The sequence below is a fragment of the Microcaecilia unicolor genome, chromosome 1, assembly GCF_901765095.1.
Source record: "Microcaecilia unicolor chromosome 1, aMicUni1.1, whole genome shotgun sequence".
In the NCBI taxonomy this organism is placed as follows: domain Eukaryota; kingdom Metazoa; phylum Chordata; class Amphibia; order Gymnophiona; family Siphonopidae; genus Microcaecilia; species Microcaecilia unicolor.
In genome coordinates, this window is record NC_044031.1 from 219,707,965 (window position 1) to 219,733,210 (window position 25,246).

The 25,246-nt window shown below is 44.3% G+C and overlaps 1 protein-coding gene across 1 annotated transcript in view; it reads left to right on the top strand.

The window, feature by feature from the left end:
- Positions 1 to 25,246, top strand: part of BBS9 (Bardet-Biedl syndrome 9) — a 554,781-nt gene that overhangs the window by 102,855 nt on the left and 426,680 nt on the right. Inside the window, exon 6 of the mRNA XM_030204492.1 lies at positions 20,137 to 20,311. Within this exon, the coding sequence (XP_030060352.1) occupies positions 20,137 to 20,311 (175 nt within the window). The remainder of the gene's footprint in view (positions 1 to 20,136; positions 20,312 to 25,246) is intronic.

Sequence of the window (25,246 nt, forward strand, 5' to 3'; positions counted from 1 at the left end):
TTCTAAAAGTTAGGGTGGGGCCATTTAAATCACTAAACAGCCTGATACAATCTGTATAAAATTAGACTGGGAAGGTGCAAGGATAGGCTAAACAAGTATTCAGATAATGGAAGTATTTAGCTGTTGTGGAAAATTTATCCTTTTAGTTTAGGACTGCCAAATAGCAAGCCTAAACTAAACAAATAGTGCTGTTGTGGTCAGTGGCCAATATGTGTACTCAGCACTTCTAGCTATGTGGATAGCTATGCTGGATTGTTAAATACTGGTGTTTAACTTAAGCTAGTGACCATGCTGACTGAATATTAACCATAGCTCCTTCAAAGGACCAGGTTGTTATGAGCAAAGATTTTTATTTGTGGGCAGAACTTTTAAGTTAAATAACTGTGCGAGCTCTATCTATTACACAATATATGATAACTATTCTCTTCTCTTCCCTTCCCCAACCCTTCCCCAGATGTTCAGCATTTCCCCTTCGCTTTTTTCCTCTAACTTCCAGGTGTGCAGCTTTCCCCCTTCTCTTCCCCCCGTCTGTCTAGCATGTCCTCCTCTTTCTCCTTTGCCCCACTACATGGTCCTAACATCTGCTTTTCTCAGTGAAGTTTCCTCTTCTCATATAGTCCAGCATCTCCTCTTTCCCCATCTCTTTCTCTCCCCTTACCTCACCCTTGATCCAACATCTCCCTCTTCTCTGCCCTATTCCTACCCTCCCCCCCTCCCCCCCCACACACACACATTAGTCAAGTGCTCCCTTGATCAGGTCCAGTGGGGCACTTACTTGCAAGCTTCTAATTCTTGTTTGTGGCAGTCTTGGGACTTCAGCAGGAGCTCACCTCAGCACAGCAGTGGCTGGGCGGGTGAGTAGGAACAATCACTATTGGCGAGCCAGCCTCCTTTGTATACCATTTTAAAATGGTGCGTACAAGGACTCATGATGGTGTGCATGCACGTTAGAGGGAACTATGATATTAACTAGAGCATACTGGAAAGTGGTGCCTTTCCTCAAACTGAGTGAAATGCTATAGCACATTGCTAGTGTGAGGGAGGCATCCCAAGAACTTGGGTCTTCACTCTGCATCTTAGAACCCATAAAATGGAACTGAAGGGGTTTCTCCCTTTCCAACCTTCTACCTGCACACATAGCTGTCTAGAATGAGACCAGAAACAAAGCTATGATTTATTGTCTATTTTAGTAATCTACACTTTACTTGTAAATAGGACTGTACCGAATATTTGATTTGATTCGGCCCTGAATAGTGCCCCAAATACATTATTCGTATTCAGATGAACAGTGATTTAAATTTGAATACGAATAAGCTGGGACTCTACTGTGCTAAATCCTACTGAAATAAACACTTGACCTCTGATTTCACATTGCTTATTTTATTATTTGTTATGTTAAAGCTCAATGCCCATTATTTATATTTAGCCAAATAATATTTTTCATTAATTCATGTTTGTCCAAATAGTAAAATATGCAATTTGGTACAGCTGTACTTATAAACAGTTTCAACTTTGAGGGTTTGATAGGGGAATGCATTTTATTGTAGTTTTATCTATGTTTTGATAATGTTCTTTGCTTGTACCAAAATGTGTGCTGTTTTACTGATTGTTTTTCTGCCTTGAATGCCTAGGATTAATTGGCATAGAAATTAAATGAATGAAATAAATTATGCCTCAATGTTTTTTCAACACCTTTTTGTCTTTAGTTAGAATTGTACAGCAATTGCATGTAATTAGGTAAGAGAATTGTCAAAATAACGTTTTCTGGTTCTGAAATATTTTGGTTGGGTTTCCATAAGGATTTCTGCATGCCAGGGTTAGGATGTATGGGTAACTGTACTATTTCTAGCAAGTGCTCCAAATTAACCTTTGGTAAACTATAATATTGTTTCTTTAATGGCAGCCATAAATATACTTTCACTAAACATCTTCAGGCAAGAAAGGAGTGAGCAATGCTAAATATTATACTAGTATTTTAATTACTTATGTTAGTTGACATTTTTGATGGCTATCATCATTGTTGAAGGAAAGGTCGAGGTGTGTTGAGTTTATTTGTACTGATGACTAATATTATGTTTTGTTATACATTGGATGGCTTACTTTGATAGTAATTCTAGCTTGCTTGAATTTTTTTTTCTTTCCTTTAAAAAGAATAATTCCTGAATTTTGTTCTCTCAGCTGAACCACATTGGTTTGCTTCAGGAGTTACACCTAGCCACACATCCTGGGCTTGAAAGCTGCCCCAGATAGGAAACACACTTAATTTCAAAAGAAAATAAGCTTTTTTCCAGTTGGGGGAATGGGCCAGTTTTTTTTTCCACTTCTGAGTATATGTAAAGGCCTTTGATTAACATGAGGTTTGCTTTATCTTGTTAAAATGAGTTCCAGTGACAAAAAGTCCTTTCTACATTTATAGATGTGGTTTACCTGTAAACAAATGGCTTGTTTGTGTTATAAATATTTGCTTTAATTTCCTCAGCATATGTAGCTGTCATAAGAAGGATTTTTAAACTTTTGGAGTATTTTGATTGATTGTTTATTGATCCTTAGCTAGTGAATGTGAAGTTGGCAACACAGGAGTTACTGTTGAAACAGTGAATTAAAGAGGTACGGAATATAATAGAAAATAACCATTCAGCAGTGCATTTGTTCTAACCATTGATGTCATTTCTTAATATAACCCCACCTTCATTAATGTTAGGATGTGAAATTCTTGGTTGCTAGCTACTCAGTGGTAACTGGGAATTGAAGTTTGGCAAACAACCAGCTTTACAACACAAGCAGGGTGTGGATGCTGACATGAAGTGATTCTTCCAGGCACAGCTGTTTCCATGCCTTCCTGTGGTTTTAGTTATTATCAAGAATGCTTGTAGCTAATTGGAGAGTAAGGGTAGCATTGCTTGAGAGAAGTGCTATACTGCTGGTCTGGTAGGGGAGCATAAGAGTGAGCAAAAAAACAAAAAAGAGCAAGGGGATGAAGGAGAAAAGCATAATTGGAAGAGGAGTCACGACCCTACATAACATAACTTCTTCCCTACAGAGAGTTATTTTGTGGAAACACTACATTGATGATGTTTTTAATGTTATGGAGAGGGACCTTCAGCATCTAAATCAATTAATTGATGGTTGTGATAGAAATCTAAAATTTGAAATAAATTACAGTATGGCACAGTTCCATATTTGGATATCCTTATTAAAAAGACATATGTTGGGTTTGCTACAGCCATCTCCCATAAACCCTCAAATAGGAATTCAGAATTCTGCTTTGCGTTTATTTTTTTCTTTGAAAAAATCTGATGGAATTTTGTTATTTTATATTAAGATTCATTGGTTACCAATGTCGGGAAGAATTTTGTTCAAAAAATTGTTTATTATATAAATCATTATATGGGTTGGCCATTTGAGACTGGCAACCAGGTAGATCCTTAAGATGTTTTAATTTGTTTGCCTTCTGCAAGGGGCAAGAAGAGGCTTAGATACTTGGAGCATTTATTAGTGTTTCAAGCAGCAAAGTTTGGTAAGGATATCTCTCCTATGTTATTAAACACTACTGAATATTTTGATTTTAGGCATCAGATTAAGACATATTTGTTTCAGAAATATGTATGTAATTAGGCTCTCTCTTTTTATTTAGCTTTTTATTTTTTTAAAGGTTGAAATTACTGCCAAATGTTTATGGGGGTCTTTTACAAAATCTTAGCTTGAGTTATCTGCAGCAGGGCCCATTTTATTCCTATGGGCCCTGCTGCAGATAACTCGAGCTAAGCTTTAGTGAAAGACCCCCTATATTTCCTGGTTGTAGCCAGTTATTTGCATTGAACTGCCAAGGCTATTGCAAAATATAAAATAAATTGTTACGTTGTGTTATGGGAGCTATCATTTTAGGAGCCTTAGGGATAACCTTCTTTCCATTAAATTTTCAAGGTTGTATAGATTATGCTCCACACAGGAAGAATAACACTGACAGTTAATATGAAGAAAAGGTTTTTAGACAAAGGATATCCCAGAAGATGTATAATAAAAGCATATTATAGGGCCAATGAGTCATATAGGTGTTTTCTTTTAAAAAGGCTGAGAGAGAGAGAGAGCAGCTGTGACACATTTTATTTTTTTATAAAGATAGCAACTCGTACTGTTTATCCAATTTAATTCTCCTAAAATTCCAAAGACATCACAAATATTTTATTGACGTACTGGCACATTGGTTGTTTTAGTGTTAAACAACTAATTATTGCACATATGAGAGAGCCTAATCTCAGAGACAGACTTGTGCCTTCAGATTTCCTTTGTGAGAACACACCACCTGCCATGAATAGCCATTATAGAGGTGGCCAGTGTTGATTTAGTGGACAGATGATTGAAACAAGAATTATTAAACTACCTGGTTTAGGAGGTGGATAGAAGTTATGCAGTTTCTCCAGTTGCAGTATAACAAATGTGATTTATATTGTGATCTGACTGTGCAATCTTTTATATATTGCCCAATCAATCAACAGATTTCAAACACAACTAGCTAAGCACAGATATTGTATTAAAAATAATGCTTTGGAATCACCCTTGGTACAGCATTGTTTGGAGAAGAATCATTGTTAAGATTCTGTTTTATATGTATGAGCCAAATCCTGGAGAGGTGGCAACCTTAATTACAAGTATTTGAAGAACAAAGAATGATTTTCAGTATGGGAACTGTGAAACATTTGGACCTTCAAAGAAATTGATTTTTATGACCCAAGGGGATATATGTTTTTCTATTGTATGAAATGTTTGGTTTTTAATGTATTTTATCTAACAGTCATATCTCCCTGTGTTATGTTCTGGTGGCTTTTATTTTTTCAACCTCTTTATAAGGTTTTTTTTTTTTTGTTTGTTTGTTTCTTTAGTTTTTACTTTAATGTTTTTATCATATCCTTCTGTCATGGACAACAGGGAGGGGGATTTCCTACTGGGATCTGTCAAGTTATAGGATTGATATAGCCAAGTAAATTCTGTGCCCCAACAAGTAAAATAGTAACCATCCCAGTCATAGTACTGTACAATTCTTGATCCAGCCCATACAGTAACATTGATTCAAAGAATACTTTGAGACTTCTCAATCTGAAAAGCTTTGTACTGTAGGTTAAAAGTCCATTTTTGCTTTACCTTCATATTATGGCTTCAGGCCACATGGTTAGCAAAATTAGTTTATCTCTGAAAATGTACCACAGCATGTCAGGTCAACTACTCAAATAAAAACAGCACCAGAGACAATTAAAGACATAAGAACTGATGTGGATCAATTGTCCATCAAGCCTAGAATTGTCTCTTTTTGCAGTGGCCAGTATACTGATAACCTGGAATGATCAACCAACAGAGATGTTAGTATTCAAAGCAGTGACTGAATTCAAATTTGCTTAGAACTGTTACAGAATTTAGTGGTTAAGTTAAGGGAAAAAATGGTTCTGTCTTAGTAGATGTGGCAAATGAGAAACTGGATAAACCAAGAGATCCTTTATATGACAACATATGCTTTGTAAGTCAGCAGCCAATAAAATTATCTTAGAGTCATTGTGGACAGCAGTGGTTTCTCATGGGATAGTGCTGGGCAGACTTATACAGTCTGTGCCCTGAAAAAGACAGGTACAAATCAAGGTAAGGTATACACAAAAAAATGGCACATGTGAGTTTATCTTGTTGGGCAGACTGGATGGACCGGACCGTGCAGGTCTTTTTCTGCCATCATCTACTATGTTACTAAGTTACATTGAAAAAAGTTACTTTCTTTGCTCAGTGTCTATAGTCTTTCCCTATTATTTTAAATTCCTCCTCTACCCATATGTAATTTTAAAAAGTTTCCAAATAGTTAAGTATATTGATCATGAGAGTGGGGAAAGTAACAGAAACAAGTATATGATGGCAGTCTTCCTCAATGGAAAAGCTACTTGCCTTGTACTTTCCACATATCAGTGCTGGTTGGTTTGAGGCAAAGATGCTTCCCAACTATTTAGGTTTGTCTGTCTTGGTACTCAGCTTGACCAAGTTTGAAGAATGAATCCTTTCTTTTTCTACTTTCCTGTACCATAATATAGGTTGGCTGTACTCTATTTCAGCAATCTTTTCCTGAATTTGGTGGTAGATGATGCTTAACTATAAGAATGGATGATGGAAATCTGTCTTTAAACTGGTCTGTCTGGAAATTTCCAAATGTAGTGGAGAAACTTCTAAGGCATATTGCATCAGTTTGCATTCTACTAATCCCCAAAGTGATTTTTTATATAAACAGCTCTTAAATCCATCATTAACTGCTTTCAGCATTCAGACTGTTGTTTTCATGTTTTACCTTTTTTTATTTTCCTCTTGGTACATTTATATTCATAATTCTGTTATAAATAACATATGGACTAGATATTTTAGAGTTATAGTGGGAAACAATAACTCTGATTCCAAAATAATCTTCATGAGAAATTATAGCCCTGGTGATTTTTTTAAAAATTCACCTTAACTTATTAATTTCTTATTTTAATTAATTGCCTTATAAGCCTAATGAACTTATTCATCTACTATAATAAAACGCACCTCCAACGTTCTGAAGCTGACTCCGTGGCTTCAGTGAAGGGTTCGTAACATCGTAAGTCTGTCACCTCTCTCTCTGCCCCGCCCTCGCGTCAAAATGTTATGACGTCGAGGGCGGCGGACCTATCAGAGGGAACCACGTCAAAACGTCATGAGGTTTCTCGGCTTCAGGATGTTGGAGGTGCTTTCTATTAAATAGGATTGTCCAGTTCCTTGAAGCACAGCCAGAGCACAGTGTCCTGCACAGTAACGCTCAGCTGCCTCTCTGTGGGGTCTCCTTTTTCACTGCCCATCTGCAACTCGCTCTCCACGGCGCTGATCAGCTGATCGACATGGCACTGAGGCAGACTCTTCCCACTGCCAGCACCACTCTCCACGGGTCCACCGCTCATTCTCTTGTAACGCGAGACACCATAACAACGCACACGGAGCCAAGTACACCCTCACAACTCGCTCTCCATGGCGGGAGGGAGAGAGAGAGGGAGGGCTGACACCAGAGGGAGGGAGGGAGGGGCCTGACACCAGAGAGAGAGAGAGAGGGGGACCTGACACCAGAGAGGGAGGGAGAGACTGAGGGAGGGCAAGACACCAGAAAGAGAGGGAGGGAGAGAGAGAGAGAGGGGGGGGGGGGGCTGACACCAGAGAGGGGGGGAGGTATCTGTCACATACACACATTCTCTCTCTCACACACTCATTGTCTTACTCTCACACACTGTCTCTCACACACTCTGTGTCTCATACTGTATCACATTCACTCTCTATGTGTCACACAGTCACTCACACACTCTTGGTCTCATACATTCAGTCTCACAGAGAGTCTGTGTCTCACACACACTGTATCTGTGTGAAACACACACTCTCTCTCTCTTTCTCTATGACACACTTGCACCCAGACTCACTCTCTCTCTGTCACACACACACACACACACTCGCACATTCACTCTCACAGTCACTCTCACATACACTCTCTCAAACATACACACTTCGAGGAAAACCTTGCTAGCGCCCGTTTCATTTGTGTCAGAAATGGGCCTTTTTTACTAGTTGTATGTAAATGGTACGTACTATGGTAGAAATTCTCGTCGATTCTAGGATAGATTGCTTCAAAAAGTCACACAGCTCTCTACATATGGGAATTCTCATATTTGGTACTATGTGTCTCTGCTGCAGAGTTTCCTTCATCAACTGTCAGTGCTACAGAGCTGGTTCAAGTATTGAGAAACACTTTACAAAGCTACAACATAACAGATTGTAGAAATATAGGTAATGGCTGCTGTGAAAAACAGGTCAACAGGTTTTAAAGCTGGTAGTTAGGCCTTAAAACCATAATATCAAGTCTGACTCTAAAAGTTCTCTCAGCTGTTGCAAAATAAGGATTATGACAGTCTAAAGCAATGAAACTGGCAGGGGGGGGGGGGGGGGGGGGGGGGTGGAGAAGGAGTTTAGTGAAGCTGCCCAGAAATGACAACTGTACCCAGCTATACCAAGCCAATATGGGAAGATGTGGTTAGGGATACGTGACAAAAACATACATTTACAGTTAAAGGGAGTGAACAACAGGAAAGGCTAACTGAGACCTGAAAGATAAAGATGAACTTGTGGTTAGATGCACTAATTGGCAAATAAGATTTGTGGAAGTTACCAGGAATTGCAAGAATGTAAACACCAGGTGCCAATGTTCCATCTTCCTACGCTCACCTCATAACGCCCATTTCCTTCTACACCTCATTCCTTCTATGTTCAATTTACTTATACACCTAATTCCTCCTTTGTTCAATTTACTTATCCGTTAACCCCATTAATATTACGTATACTACAAATTGTATATTCTTCTTACGACATGTAATTGTTCTTATTGTTACTATGTAAGCCACATTGAGCCTGCCATGTGTGAGAAAGCACGGGGTACATATGAAATAAATAAATAAATGTTAAAGATACGTGTTGAGAAGGTATATAAACTGGTGGCATAAACAAATCTTGGAAGTCGTCAGATACCATGCTGCCTAGTTAGGTCATGGTCTGTTACTTCCTAAGAGAAATGCTTCTATTCGTGTATTGCCTATCTCATTGATCCTGCATTGCTGTAAGTATAATAAAAGACTGGAGATAAAGCGAATGCTACATACCTGTAGAAGGTATTCTCCGAGGACAGCAGGCTGATTGTTCTCACTGATGGGTGACGTCCCCGGCAGCCCCTCCAATCGGAATCTTCCTAGCAAAGTCCTTTGCTAGCTCTCGCGCGCCCGCGCGGCCGTCTTCCCGCCCGAAACCGGCTCGAGCCGGCCAGTCCAGTATGTAGCAAGACAATACACTTCAAGGGAAGACACAACTCCAAAGGGGAGGCGGGCGGGTTTGTGAGAACAATCAGCCTGCTGTCCTCGGAGAATACCTTCTACAGGTATGTAGCATTCGCTTTCTCCGAGGACAAGCAGGCTGCTTGTTCTCACTGATGGGGTATCCCTAGCCCCCAGGCTCACTCAAAACAACAACCATGGTCAATTGGGCCTCGCAACGGCGAGGACATAACTGAGATTGACCTAAAAAAATTTACCAACTAACTGAGAGTGCAGCCTGGAACAGAACAAACAGGGCCCTCGGGGGGTGGAGTTGGATCCTAAAGCCCAAACAGGTTCTGAAGAACTGACTGCCCGAACCGACTGTCGCGTCGGGTATCCTGCTGCAGGCAGTAATGAGATGTGAATGTGTGGACAGATGACCACGTCGCAGCTTTGCAAATTTCTTCAATGGAGGCTGACTTCAAGTGGGCTACCGACGCAGCCATGGCTCTGACATTATGAGCCGTGACATGACCCTCAAGAGCCAGCCCCGCCTGGGCGTAAGTGAAGGAAATGCAATCTGCTAGCCAATTGGATATGGTGCGTTTCCCTACAGCCACTCCCCTCCTATTGGGGTCAAAAGAAACAAACAATTGGGCGGACTGTCTGTGGGGCTGTGTCCGCTCCAGGTAGAAGGCCAATGCTCTCTTGCAGTCCAAGGTGTGCAGCTGACGTTCAGCAGGGCAGGAATGAGGACGGGGAAAGAATGTTGGCAAGACAATTGACTGGTTCAGATGGAACTCCGACACGACCTTTGGCAAGAACTTAGGGTGAGTGCGGAGGACTACTCTGTTATGATGAAATTTGGTGTAAGGGGCCTGGGCTACCAGGGCCTGAAGCTCACTGACTCTACGAGCTGAAGTAACTGCCACCAAGAAAATGACCTTCCAGGTCAAGTACTTCAGATGGCATGAATTCAGTGGCTCAAAAGGAGGTTTCATCAGCTGGGTGAGAACGACATTGAGATCCCATGACACTGTAGGAGGCTTGACGGGGGGCTTTGACAAAAGCAAACCTCTCATGAAGCGAACAACTAAAGGCTGTCCTGAGATCGGCTTACCTTCCACATGGTAATGGTATGCACTGATTGCGCTAAGGTGAACTCTTACAGAGTTGGTCTTAAGACCAGACTCAGACAAGTGCAGAAGGTATTCAAGCAGGGTCTGTGTAGGACAAGAGCGAGGAGCTAGGGCCTTGCTGTCACACCAGACGGCAAACCTCCTCCACAGAAAGAAGTAACTCCTCTTAGTGGAATCTTTCCTGGAAGCAAGCAAGACGCGGGAGACACCCTCTGACAGACCCAAAGAGGCAAAGTCTACGCTCTCAACATCCAGGCCGTGAGAGCCAGGGACCGGAGGCTGGGATGCAGAAGAGCCCCTTCGTCCTGCGTGATGAGGGTCGGAAAACACTCCAATCTCCACGGTTCTTCGGAGGATAACTCCAGAAGAAGAGGGAACCAGATCTGACGCGGCCAAAAAGGAGCAATCAGAATCATGGTGCCTCGGTCTTGCTTGAGTTTCAACAAAGTCTTCCCCACCAGAGGAATGGGAGGATAAGCATACAGCAGGCCCTCCCCCCAATCCAGGAGGAAGGCATCCGATGCCAGTCTGCCGTGGGCCTGAAGCCTGGAACAGAACTGAGGGACTTTGTGGTTCACTCGAGATGCGAAGAGATCCACCAAGGGGGTGCCCCACGCTTGGAAGATCTGGCGCACCACTCTGGAGTTGAGCGACCACTCGTGAGGTTGCATAATCCTGCTCAGTCTGTCGGCCAGACTGTTGTTTACGCCTGCCAGATATGTGGCTTGGAGCACCATGCCGAGACGGCGAGCCCAGAGCCACATGCTGACGGCTTCCTGACACAGGGGGCGGGATCCGGTGCCCCCCTGCTTGTTGACATAGTACATGGCAACCTGGTTGTCTGTCTGAATTTGGATAATTTGATGGGACAGCCGATCTCTGAAAGCCTTCAGAGCATTCCAGATCGCTCGCAACTCTAGGAGATTGATCTGTAGACCGCGTTCCTGGAGGGACCAGCTTCCTTGGGTGTGAAGCCCATCGACATGAGCTCCCCATCCCAGGAGAGACGCATCCGTTGTCAGCACTTTTTGTGGCTGAGGAATTTGGAAAGGACGTCCCAGAGTCAAATTGGACCAGATTGTCCACCAATAGAGGGATTCGAGAAAACTCGTGGACAGGTGGATCACGTCTTCTAGACCCCCAGCAGCCTGATACCACTGGGAGGCTAGGGTCCATTGAGCAGATCTCATGTGAAGACGGGCCATGGGAGTCACATGAACTGTGGAGGCCATGTGGCCCAGCAATCTCAACATCTGCCGAGCTGTGATCTGCTGGGACGCTCGCACCCGCGAGACGAGGGACAACAAGTTGTTGGCCCTCGCCTCTGGGAGATAGGCGCGAGCCGTCCGAGAATCCAGCAGAGCTCCTATGAATTCGAGTTTCTGCACTGGGAGAAGATGGGACTTTGGATAATTTATCACAAACCCCAGTAGCTCCAGGAGGCGAATAGTCATCTGCATGGACTGCAGGGCTCCTGCCTCGGATGTGTTCTTCACCAGCCAATCGTCGAGATATGGGAACACATGCACCCCCAGCCTGCGAAGTGCCGCTGCTACTACAGCTAGGCACTTTGTGAACACCCTGGGCGCAGAGGCGAGCCCAAAGGGTAGCACACAGTACTGGAAGTGGCGTGTGCCCAACTGAAATCGCAGATACTGTCTGTGAGCTGGCAGTATCGGGATGTGTGTGTAGGCATCCTTCAAGTCCAGAGAGCATAGCCAATCGTTTTGCTGAATCATGGGGAGAAGGGTGCCCAGGGAAAGCATCCTGAACTTTTCTTTTACGAGATATTTGTTCAGGGCCCTTAGGTCTAGGATGGGACGCATCCCCCCTGTTTTCTTTTCCACAAGGAAGTACCTGGAATAGAATCCCAGCCCTTCTTGCCCGGATGGCACGGGCTCGACCGCATTGGCGCTGAGAAGGGCGGAGAGTTCCTCTGCAAGTACCTGCTTGTGCTGGAAGCTGTAAGACTGAGCTACCGGTGGACAATTTGGAGGTTTTGAGGCCAAATTGAGGGTGTATCCTTGCCGGACTATTTGCAGAACCCACTGATCGGAGGTTATGAGAGGCCACCTTTGGTGAAAAGCTTTCAACCTCCCTCCGACTGGCAGGTCGCCCGGCACTGACACTTGGATGTCGGCTATGCTCTGCTGGAGCCAGTCAAAAGCTCGCCCCTTGCTTTTGCTGGGGAGCCGCGGGGCCTTGCTGAGTCGCACGCTGCTGACGAGAGTGAGCGCGCTGGGGCTTAGCCTGGGCCGCAGGCTGTCGGGAAGGAGGATTGTACCTACGCTTACCAGAAGTATAGGGAACAGTCTTCCTTCCCCCGAAAAATCGTCTACCTGTAGAGGTAGAAGCTGAAGGCTGCCGGCGGGAGAACTTGTCGAATGCGGTGTCCCGCTGGTGGAGAGACTCTACCACCTGTTCGACTTTCTCTCCAAAAATATTGTCCGCACGGCAAGGCGAGTCCGCAATCCGCAATCTCCAGGTCGGCGGCACGCAGCCATGAGAGCCTGCGCATCACCACACCTTGAGCAGCGGCCCTGGACGCAACATCAAAAGTGTCATACACTCCTCTGGCCAGGAATTTTCTGCACGCCTTCAGCTGCCTGACCACCTCCTGAAAAGGCTTGGCTTGCTCGGGGGGAAGAGCATCAACCAAGCCCGCCAACTGCCGCACATTATTCCGCATGTGTATGCTCGTGTAGAGCTGGTAAGACTGAATCTTGGCCACGAGCATAGAAGAATGGTAGGCCTTCCTCCCAAAGGAGTCTAAGGTTCTAGAGTCTTTGCCCGGGGGCGCCGAAGCATGCTCCCTAGAACTCTTAGCCTTCTTTAGGGCCAGATCCACAACTCCAGAGTCGTGAGGCAACTGGGTGCGCATCAGCTCTGGGTCCCCATGGATCCGGTACTGGGACTCGATCTTCTTGGGGATGTGGGGATTACTTAGTGGCTTGGTCCAGTTCGCAAGCAATGTCTTTTTCAGGACATGGTGCAAGGGAACAGTGGACGCTTCCTTAGGTGGAGAAGGATAGTCCAGGAGCTCAAACATTTCAGCCCTGGGCTCGTCCTCCACAACCACCGGGAAGGGGATGGCCGTAGACATCTCCCGGACAAAGGAAGCAAAAGACAGACTCTCGGGAGGAGAAAGCTGTCTTTCAGGAGAGGGAGTGGGATCAGAAGGAAGACCCTCAGACTCCTCGTCAGAGAAATATCTGGGGTCTTCTTCTTCTTCCCACGAGGCCTCACCCTCGGTGTCAGACACAAGTTCACGGACCTGCGTCTGCAACCGCGCCCGGCTCGACTCTGTGGAGCCACGTCCACGATGGGGGCGTCGAGAGGTAGACTCCCTCGCCCGCATCGGCGAAGCTCCCTCCGCCGACGTAGTCGGGGAGCCCTCCTGGGAGGTGGCCGCAGTCGGCACCGCACGCGGTACCGACGTCGGGGACCTCACCCCGGGCGATGGGCCAGCCGGCGCCACGCTCGACGGTACCGGAGGCGCAAGCACCGCCGGTACCGGAGGGGTAGGGAGCAACAGCTCTCCCAGAATCTCTGGGAGAACGGCCCGGAGGCTCTCGTTCAGAGCGGCTGCAGAGAAAGGCATGGAGGTCGATGCAGGCGTCGACGTCAGAACCTGTTCCGGGCGTGGAGGCTGTTCTGGGCTGTCCAGAGTGGAGCGCATCGACACCTCCTGAACAGAGGGTGAGCGGTCCTCTCGGTGCCGATGCCTGCTGGGTGCCGACTCCCTCGGCGACCCAGAGCTCTCGGTGCCGACACGGGGAGGGGACCGGTGTCGATGCTTCTTCGACTTCTTCCGAAGCATGTCACCGGAGCTCCCCGGCACCGACGAGGAGGACGTAGAATCCATCCGTCGCTTCCTCGGGGCCGAGACCGAAGAGGGTCGATCTCGGGGGGGCTGTACCGCAGGAGCCCTCAGGTTAGGAGGAGACCCACCCGAGGGCTCACCGCCACCAGCAGGGGAATGGACAGCCCTCACCTGCACTCCACTCGATGCACCACCGTCCGACGACATCAGGAGACGAGGTCCCGGTACCACCGACGTCGATGCAGAGGGCCGATGCCTCGATGCACTCGATGCACTGGCAGCCAAGGGTGAAGGTCTGGACGCTGATGACGTCGATGCACACGATGACCCCGGTGCCGATGCCGACGAAGAGCCCGAGAACAAAACGTTCCACTGGGCTAATCTCGCTACTTGAGTCCGCCTTTGTAACAGGGAACACAGACTACAGTTCTGGGGACGGTGCTCGGCCCCCAGACACTGAAGACACGAAGAGTGCCTATCAGTGAGCGAGATTACCCGGGCGCACTGGGTGCACTTCTTGAAGCCGCTGGAAGGCTTCGATGTCATGGGCGGAAAAATCACGCCGGCGAAGTCAAAATCCGAAATGACGAATTTGGAGCACCAAAACTTTAAGGGAGAAAAAATCTCGACCGAGGCCGAAAGAAGGCCTACCCCGACGACGAAAGAAAACTTACCGGGGCAAAAACTGGAAATACGGGAAGGGAAAACGAGACCCAAGGGGGTTTTCGGAGCACTTCCCGACAAATTTACAGAACTTTTCCGAAGAAAAACATGTCAATATAAAACGGACGCGCGAGGTCGACTCTCCGGGGCTCGACACGACAAAAAACACAGCCGTACCGAGTGCGGACGAAAGAAGACTGGCCGGCTCGAGCCGGTTTCGGGCGGGAAGACGGCCGCGCATGCGCGGTGCGCGCGGGCGCGCGAGAGCTAGCAAAGGACTTTGCTAGGAAGATTCCGATTGGAGGGGCTGCCGGGGACGTCACCCATCAGTGAGAACAAGCAGCCTGCTTGTCCTCGGAGAATTTCTCTTATCCACTGTTTTGTATCTGGTTATTATTTCTCAAGTTAGAGTAAATATACTACTCTGATCATTGCTGGAGTCTAGATAATTTGAACAAACGTAGTAGCAGCCTAGGATATTCTGTTCATTTCCAGGAAATCAGTGGCTGGACCGGAAAGGGACAGAAATACCCTAAACAAATTGAAACAAGATATAAGTTAAACTTTCATATTAAGTGTTTTTTGATATATAGCAAATGCTGAAAGACAAGGCTGAATCTTTATATTTCTTTAAAACTAATAAATTTCAATGTTTATGGCCAAAATGTGTGCAGCTGCCCCATGTTGTGTGAAAGACACGAAGGTCAAAGGCCTATCGGGATTCTCAGCTGGGATACATACAGCACTGTCAAGATTGTTAGTGTAAGAGAGTAGAAAAGGGAGGTTGATATTGTGGAGGGGCATAATTGAAAGGGGCGCCCAAGTTTTCCTGAGGACGTCCTCGCAGGACGTCCCGGCGAAGGGTCGGGGAAATCCGTATTATCAAAACAAGATGGGCAGCCATCTTTTGTTTTGATAATATGGTTGGGGACACCCAAATCGCGAAATCTAGGTCGACCTTAGAGATGGTCGTCCATGATTTTTGGCGATAATGGAAACCGAGGACGCCCATCTCAGAAATTACCAAATACTAGCCATTTGGTTGTGGGAGGAGCCAGCATTCGTAGTGCACTGGTCCCCCTGACATACCAGGACACCAACCAGGCACCCTAGGGGGCACTGAAGTGGACTTCAGAAATTGCTCCCAGGTGCATAGCTCCCTTACCTTGTGCGCTGAGCCCCCCAACCCCCCCCAACCCCACTCCCCACAACTGTTCACTACTACCATAGCCCTAAGGGGTGAAGGGGGGCACCTACATGTGGGTACAGTGGGTTTGTGGTGGGTTTTGAAGGGCTCACATTTACCACCACAAGTGTAACAGGTAAGGGGGGGGATGGGCCTGGGTCTGTCTGCTTGAAGTGCACTGCACCCACTAAAACTGCTCCAGGGACCTGCATACTGCGGTCATGGAGCTGGGTATGATATTTGAGGCTGGCATAGAGGCTGGCAAAAAATATTTTTAAAGTTTTTTTTTTTTAGGGTGGGAGGAGGTTAGTGACCACTGGGGGAGTAACGGGAGGTCATCCCTGATTTCCTCCGGTGGTCATCTGATCAGTTCGGGCACCTTTTTGAGGCCGCCCAAAATCAGCTTTCGATTATGCCAAATTGGGTGACCCTGGGAGAAGGACGCCCATCTCCCAATTTGTGTCGAAAGATGGGCGTCCTTCTCTTTTGAAAATAAGCCTGATAGTATACTACTTACAATATGAACACAATATGTAATAGAACATTTTATTTGACAGTGTAGGGTATAAGCAAAGATGGAACTTATAAATTGGTAAGTGAGTTAGAAAATAAGGTGACTAAAGAAAGTTGCACATGAGGTCAGAGAGATGGTAAACATATATATAGTTCAATGATTAATTCTACTTTGTAGTACTTGCCTATGATTCAGTTCTACTCGATAATTGAGCAAGTATAATTTCCTCTCGTATGTCATATGATCAAATGTTGATATTTTAAATATTACCTAAGGAAAAGACTAGATGCTCGGCTTTCGCAAACTGAATTTTTCAGGATGGATGCTGGGCGAGCTTCCTCATTAGTCGAAAAACCTCCATTATAGATTTTTAATTATATTCTATTTTAATTCTTATTTCATTACGATTTTTAATTGATTTTTACTTAAACTTATACAAGGGCACATATCTTAAATATGGCTTGCAGAGCTTGGTTCGTTCAACAGAGAGCCTCTGTTTCACAGTTAGCCTCATCAGGAGCCAAACCAATCAAAATATGTCAAAATAATGCCCGTATTGTGAGATCAGTGCTTTCTTCCTTCAAATGCATAGATCCAACCATGTTTCTCTCTTCTTCTGGAGTTATCCTCAGATGTTCTGTGGAGATTGGACTGTTTTCTGACCCTCATCACACAGTGTGAGGAGTCTCTTCTACATCCCAACCTCCAGTCCCTGGTCCTAGTGGCCTGGATGTTGAGTGTGTAGAATTTTCCTCCTTGAATCTCCCCGAGGGTATATCCTGTGTCTTGTTGGCTTCCAGGAAACATTGTACTAAGAGGTGTTACTCTTTCAAATGGTGGAGATTTGCGATCTGGTGTGAGGGCAAGTCCCTAGATCATCTTACTTGCCCTACACAGAATCTGCATGAGTACGTCCTACACTTCTCTGAGTCTGGTCTCAAGATCAACTCTGTAAGGGTTCACCTAATTGCGATTGCTGCTTACCATCGCTGTGTGGTTGATAAACCCATCTCTGTACAGCCTCTAATCATTCAATTCATGAGAGGTTTGCCTTTGAACCCCCCCCCCCCCTTGTGAAACCTCCAGTGTGTCATGGGACCTTGGCATCATCCTCACCCTGCTGATGAAAGCTCCTTTTTTGCCGTTTGTCACCTAGAAGGTCTTGTTTTTGTGGCACACTTCAGTTCACAGAGTCGGTGAGCTTCAGACCCTAGTAGCAGATCCCCTTACACAAAATTTCATCACAACAGAGTAGTTCTCCCCATACGCCTTTTGTTTCTTTTTCAGGTGGTGTCAGAGTTCCATCTTAAGCAATTTCTGCCAACATTCTTCCTAAAACCTCATGCATATCCTGGAAAAAGCACACTGCACACCTTGGACTGCAAATGAGTTTTGGTCTTCCATCTGGAGCGGACTAAAACCCATAGTCTACCCAGCTTTTTGTTTCTTTTGATCCCAACAGGATGGGTGTAGCCATCAGTAAACACACTCTTTCCAAGTGACTGGTAGACTGCATCTCTTTCTCTTATTCCCAGGCTAGGCTGGCTTTGGAAGATCATGTCATGGCTCACAGTGTCAGAGCCATGACCATGTTCATTGCACTAGAGATCAGCCTCCATTGAAGAGATTTGTAAGGCTGCAACGTGGTCTTCAGTCCACACATTCACATCCCACTATTGCCTTGAGCAGACCACCCGACGCGACAGCTGGTTTGGTCAGAGATTCCTGCAAAATTTGGTGTTTAGAATCCAGCTCCACCTTCCTAGGCCCATTTTATTCAATTCCAGGCTGCAGCATCACAATCGATATGTATATATTTTAAAGGTTGATTGGTTCTTTTTGGCCTTACCATTGCAAGTACCTATTGTCCGGATGATGTTGTTTTCAGTGAGCCTGGTAGCTTGGGATTACCACATGTGAGAATATTATGGCCTGCTTGTCCTCAGAAAAAGTGAAGTTACTTGCCCTGTTGCAAGTGTTCTCTGAAGTCAGCAGGCCAGTTATTATCACATACCCTTCCACCTTCTGTAGGAGTTGGTGGTCCTGTGCTCACAAGTCAGGCGGGAAGGCACCTGCGCATGTTCGATGGGGGGTGCTGAAGACAGTATGCTGTGCAGCATTTCTGCACCGTGTTCTGGGCTTCCACAAATGAAATAATTGGCCTGCTGTCCTCGGAGAACACCTGTTACAGGTAAATAACTTTGCTTTACTGCATATGGCAAAATTTATTTGCATAAGTCATTAACCTGTGGTACCTAAGTTAGTTACTTGTTCAGTAAAAGGCTTTTTATGTTGCATGTTTCTGGCTGCAGCAACATAAAGATAATGAGACATATTTTCAAAGCACTTAGCCTTCCAAAGTTCCATAGAAACCTATAGAACTTTGGAAGGCTAAGTGCTTTGAAAATATGCCTCAATGTGTCCTAAGTTGGGTCTGCTATCTTTTAAAAGCTCAGTTCCTGAAGTAGAATTCCTCAACATCCCATACCCCTTGACATACAATCCTCTTAATTCAACCTAGCGTCTAGTGGGGGGACAGGAACATTCCCTGGTTGCTGTTGCCCTTCAGTGCCATTTTCAACCCAGGGGCCGATGAGGCACGATCACTCCTGCCCCCTACACTAGATACTAGGGAGACTTCTGATAGGTTCTGGTAGGCAGGGTTGGGATGCTGGGAGAGGGAATTGAAGATGGCATTGATGCTGGGAAGAGACTGGGCGAGGATGTTGGGTGCTGAGGATTTGAGTATGAGGAGTCTTGTTGGGTGGGGGAAGTGAGGAATCTTGTGTTTGAGGGGTGCATGTCTATCATTGCCTGTACCTCTGACTCCATTAAGAGAGCCTCTAGGGGAGCCAGGCTACATATTAGCAGCCTGGTGTTCCCTGGGAGGAAAGTCAAGCCATTTCAAACCTGACATTATCTTTCCATGAATAAAGCAGCTCTCATGGTCTATCCAAGTTGTGTTATTCTTTCTTCATTACAATGAGGTTCTTTACATCTCACTATTATTTTACTTGTTGCTCGTTGCACTACAAAAATGTGTGTTAAGGCAAATAACGCAGAATTTTTCCATTTAATAGTAGGACAATGAGGGATAGGAATTGTTTAAGTAAATAAAAATCATGCATTATTCCCTTAATGTAAATTAGTAACTTCTCCACTGAGCGTCATAGTATTTAAATTGGATAACATGATTGATTAACATCTTAACATAAGAAGAACATATATTATCTTTCTATAATGCCATCCTTCTTGATTATCATTCAATGCAAAGTGGTTTACCAGCACTAAAATAATACAATGTGTGAAATGTAGTTCTCTGGGAAAGTGCTTTACTTTTGCTGGTGAAAGAGATTGAAGGGGAATTGTCAAGAATGCTGTAAAAGCTTCTGCTCTTGTTTATTTAAAGGTTTTCTCATGAGTTTCCCCAATTCCTTTATCTACAACCTACATGGAGCCAGGGGAGTACTGCACAACTCACAAAATGTGTGCCAAAGAAGAGATTCCCACCTACCGTACCCTATGTCTCAAGAGCCCCTGGGTGGTCGTCCTTTTTCACCTTTCTTCAATCATAGCATGGAATGGTTTGGGGCACCTGGTTCGGGTATCAAAAAGAAACCTATATTTGAGAATTTTGTCCAACTTGAAAATTATTATACCTTTGTTTGCCTAAAGAAACTATTACAGTGCTGTGCTCTTGTGGGATTGCTTTGTTATTAAGTCACTGGTACTTAATTTCCTTTCTTTTTGTTATTTCAAAATTAATAAAAATGATTGAACACACACACAAAAAAAGATAAAACGGAACTTTTTTTTAGATGACAAATATACAGGAGCCTAGACTGTAGCATTTTTATTTATTGCAATGGTAGACTGAACAAACATTTTTCAGTTACTGTCTTAAACTTTCACTGTAAAAGATTTTGTTTCATATATAACAAACTAAAAATTACAAAGTTATGATTTTTTTTTTGCTAATTTAGGTCGAGATTTAATTTGCATACAGTCCATGGATGGGATGCTTATGTTCTTTGAACAAGAGAGCTATGCATTTGGCCGATATCTGCCTGGCTTTCTTCTACCTGGCCCACTTAGTTACAGCTCTCGGACAGATTCCTTCATAACTGTTTCTTCTTGCCGCCAGGTTGAGAGCTACAAGTAAGTATGAATGTTTAGTGCAATAAAGGTAGCCCTTCTGTTTAAAGTTCTCATTTTTCTGTTAAAGGAAGTGTGATGCGTGCTTTACTTGAAGCCTGGTTTAGACATATAGGCAAACTAAGCAGGTACCTAGTGGTCAAACTGATTTTCTTTCATTACACCTACGCTCCTAGGCGGAATACATATTGTGATATGTTCAGTCCATGTTTTTGTACCACTGTTTCCTTCAAAACTCATTCTACCCAATGTGGAGCCAGTACTTGTGCAAGTCATGTACCCTTCAGCAATTGACTGAGGGCAGTGGCAGTGAGGATGGACAGGGCATCCTACATCCTACCTATGCAGGCCAACATGTGCGCTTAGTTTATGACATCACACTGTGGCAGTGCCAATGGTGTTGCCACAATATGACATTATAACATACATAGGGGCCCGGTATAATGTTAATCTAGCCCTAGCTATACTAGGAGCTAGGATTTCAATAATTATTTGTTAGATTTGCAGATGGTAAAGGGAGATAATTTTCCTGCTGCACAAAAACATTTCGCAGTTGGGCCAGTTGCTTGTTTCTTACCCCTTTTGAACATATGTAAATGACACTGATAGATGTTGTTGTGGGAGTTGTGAAAGACATAATTTAACCTTGTTAAAATGCACCTTGCACCCTTTTTCATAATTTTCTTTTGTGGGATGTGCATTAACTGAAGTATTGTTTATATGTATATTCAAAAAGAAGAGCATTTTCATCAAGTAGTGTGTGTTATTCCTTCTCTCTCTCTCCCCCCCCCCTTGGAAAAAAGGAGTGATTCAAAGTTTTGAAATTTTTAAGGATGGTAATATGACCCAACTTCAGTAAAGAAATAGAGCTGTGCAACTGGAGACTCAGATGTCTGATCTCATCATTTTTGCTTATAACCTAACAGCAACTCACCGTGTTTATGTTTATATTGTAACCCCTTTCAGGCAGAGACACATATTTTGTTCTATACAGTGCTTAGTGGCAGAGTTAACTACTGTCCTCTATGGTGATTATAGTTATATTGTAGTCCTCAGTTTTGTTACTGAGACCAGAATTTAATAAAGGACGTTGAATATCGTTCTTAAGGATCTATTTCTGTTCTTATTATGAGATAAATCAACATAATCAAGAAAAGAGTTACACTCCGAAAATATACAAAAAAGAAAAACAGAAATCAAATCAGAGCCTAAAAGTCCACGTGAACAGGAGAGGCTGATATTTCTTTAAAGAAAGAGAAAAAGAAAATTAGAGTAATTAAACTCTACAATTTTAAACTCAAATACTATATGAAACCCTATAACGTAAGATTTATCCTGCTCTATAAGAAACTTCTCCAGTTGTATTGGATCAAAAATTATATATTGTTTCCCATTGTAGTGCACAAGACACCTACATGGGAAACAAAGAAAAATGTTGCCCCCAAGGCAATAAACCTTGGGCTTCAAAGCCAAAGACTGCTTCCTGCATTTTTTTAAAATATTTTTTTCTTTCATTTCAAATTTTTATTAAAGAAAATATAAGGACAAAATATACACAACAAAGTAGATAGTCACAAATATAAATGCATGGAAGTAAACCCCACACTGAAATCCCCAACATCGTCACTAACCCAAACAAAAGGAGAATCAACAAACCGCCCCCCTCCCCCAGGTGTATGGCACAGCAATCTACGCTAAGGCAGTGGAGCTGATAGGCCAGGCGATCTTGCCCGTATTGGTTGCGCAATAGGCTGCTAAGTTGAATGTCAACTAGTGTAAAGGTCCCACGTTTTATGATACAACTAGTAAAAGAGGCCCGTTTCCAACAGAAAGGAAACGGGCGCTAGCAAGGCTCCAGGCCTTCCAAGGACCCTGAAACCAATCAGCCAAAATCCGGAAATGTGCAGCTTGGTAGTGGAGATGAGAAAAGTGGACCCCCATACCCCCCCTGCTGCCATAGCTGATAACAACACCGAACGGCGTACCCTGGGGGATGCTGTCTCCTAATGTAGGCAAAAACTTTAAGTTGCAAATCAATGAACAGAGTAATTTTTAGGGATGTGCATCATTTAACCCTTCCCATCTCTCCAACTCTGCCAGACGTTCATGGATCTAAGGCGGATAGGTGACCCTATACAGACTAATTGACCCCCAGATAATGAAGGTGAAAGATGGACTGCCTAGCAGAAGGGGAACCGGGCCTGCAGTTGAATTGCCTGCTGGCCAGGATGATTATGTTCAGTATTTTGGACTTGCTCAAATTGACCTTACACCCCCAAACCCGACCGTACCCCTGCAATTTCTCTACCACCCCTGCAAGTGAGGTTTCAGGCTTGGTTACGACCAAGAGGACATCATCTGCAAAAAGCATAAATTTAGAATAAACCAGACCAGGGCGGAGCCCTGTGACATCCAGGTGATCCTGAATCCTATTGGCCAAGGGCTTAATGGAAAGAGCAAATAATGGGGGGGGGGGGGGGGGGGGGGCAGGGTGCATCCCGCCTTGTACCACGGTATAGCCAGAAGGGCACAGAGTACCGGCTATTGAAGTGAACTGTTACCTGAGGACAAGTATAGATCAGGTGAAGCCAATGGAGAAAATCCCCTGAATTGCCACCCGCTGTAAGACCGAGAACAAAAAACTGCCATTGGACCTGATTGAACGCTTTCTCAGCAGCTAAAGAAAGCAGACACATAGGGACATTTGTATTCCACATGGTGTAAATAAGATGTAGTGTCCAGTGAATATTGTCGAAATATTGTCACGAACCAGCTCCTACAATACCTGTTGCAGATGATTGGCTAGAATTTTTATGAAAATTTTATAATCCAACCTGATCATGGAAATAGGGTGATAGGAGCTGCAGAAGTGAGGATCCTTGTCTGGCTTAGGCAAGACAGTAATGTAGCCAAGTTGCAAGACCCCGACAAGGGATCCCCAACATCAAAGGAGTTGAAAACCCCCAAAAGCACCAAGGCTAAAAGCGATCAAAAACAGTAGTAGAATTTATTTGTATAGCCATCGGGCCCCAGTGCCTTGCCATTTGGCAAGTCCCAAATCGCCCTATGGACCTTGTCGATACTTATGGGCTGGGAAAGGTCCCACGGGGCTGACTAAGAAAGTTCGGGCAACTGTGTCCCCTCCAGATAGGAAAGAAATCTCTGCCTCAGTCAATTGATCATCTGGGGTATAAAGAATGTTATAGTATTGAGCAAACATTGCCTGCAATACCTTGGGATCCGTATGCACAACCCCCTGGTTATCGTGTAGGCTCCCCACTTATGTGTGCAGGACTTGCTGCTTGAGTTTAAAAGCGAGAAAGCGATTATCCTTATTGCCAAAATGAGCTTGACGGACCCGCTGGAGCTGCTCTGAAATGTTAGCCAACTGGGGATCATTAATTCAAGCCGATGTCGGTGGGCGTGGTCTTCCAAATCAGCCCATCCTCCCCTTCGGCGAGACCACCTTTCCAAGTTAGCTATACGAACCAAAGTGTTCCCTCCCACGCAAACCGAGTAATGTGCACATGGCCTGAAGGGCTATCAGATTGCCACACAGTACTGTCTTCAGGTCTTCCCAGAGGACCCCGGGGGAGACCTTCCCATTGCCATTGAATCTAAATTAGTCGTGTAAATGGGGCTGTAGCTGGGTGATATGACTGAAGTCGGAGAGTCTGTCACAATTCCTTTATTACACCAAACAGAGATCCGACACAGGGTCGTGTTTCGGTGGTAAGAACCGCCTACCTCAGGGGTCAAAAATACAATATCTAATATACAACAATGTAATGTAAGCTGTGTATAGCATCAAATAAGAAAATGCAATCCAATCTTTAAAAAAATGTATGCACACTGAAATTACTATTAAAATGCTGTCTGTTACAGTGACAGCAATAGTAAGCATTTTAATAGCAATCTGAGTGCACATACGTCTTTTTAAGGATTGTATGCGCATGTGTGGGCGTCCTTTGAGACGTTACCACCAGCACATCAGTTGCTGTTGAGTGCCGGACTGCCTGGTTGAGCTGATATATGACCCCTGAAGACGCTTTATGAAGCGAAACACAATCGTGTAGGGTCAGAGTAATACAGCCTCAATGGACAAGAGTAAGCCAATTTAAGGGCATGGATGTTGCCCGATAATATCAGCATTTTATGGAGTTTTGACTACCAAATGAGTGTGGATGCCTAAAGGGATTTCACCTCGAAATTAAAGACTGAAATTGGTTTCGTTTCTGAAAGAAGGGTGAAGTACTTAAACACGAAGCAACAAAGAAGAAAAGAGGGAAGAGATAAGTGTTTATGAACTGTTTATGAACTGTTAAGAAGATTCTGGTTATAGAAAGTTCATACAGGACGAGAACAAATAACTGTGTAGGAGGTATTGTAAGACAGTACTCATAAATGCCTTTGGGGCACTAGGATCATTTGGAGTTATTCATGTTGTTGTAATAGGTTTTATGGTATGTATATATGGTTGAATGGATTGATTGAATGAATGGATGTATATTGGGGGTGTTTTAGATGACATATGGTGAGTTATTTATATGTAAAAGATTGGTTAAATAAAGATTTGTTATGTTTATAACAGTTGTTGAAGACTGAGTAGATTTATACTACAACTATTTATAAGAGAGGAACTTGAATTAGGGTTGTGTGGGCATAGTCACTATTTGGGGCATAAACCTTGACTAACACATACAGCTGGCCATCCAGAAGCAGAACCAGAAGCAAATATCTCCCCTTTTTATTCCGTATTACTTTCTGTATCTGCCAAGGCCTGGAATCATTAAAAGCAATCAGCACCCATTTAGTTTTGGTATCATCTGTGTTGGAAGAAAAGTAGATATAGGAATAGTGACGGTGTTACAAAGCCGTTCATGTGCTGGTTTCAGGTGCATCTCCTGGACCAGAGCAACATCCACTTTAAGGCGAATC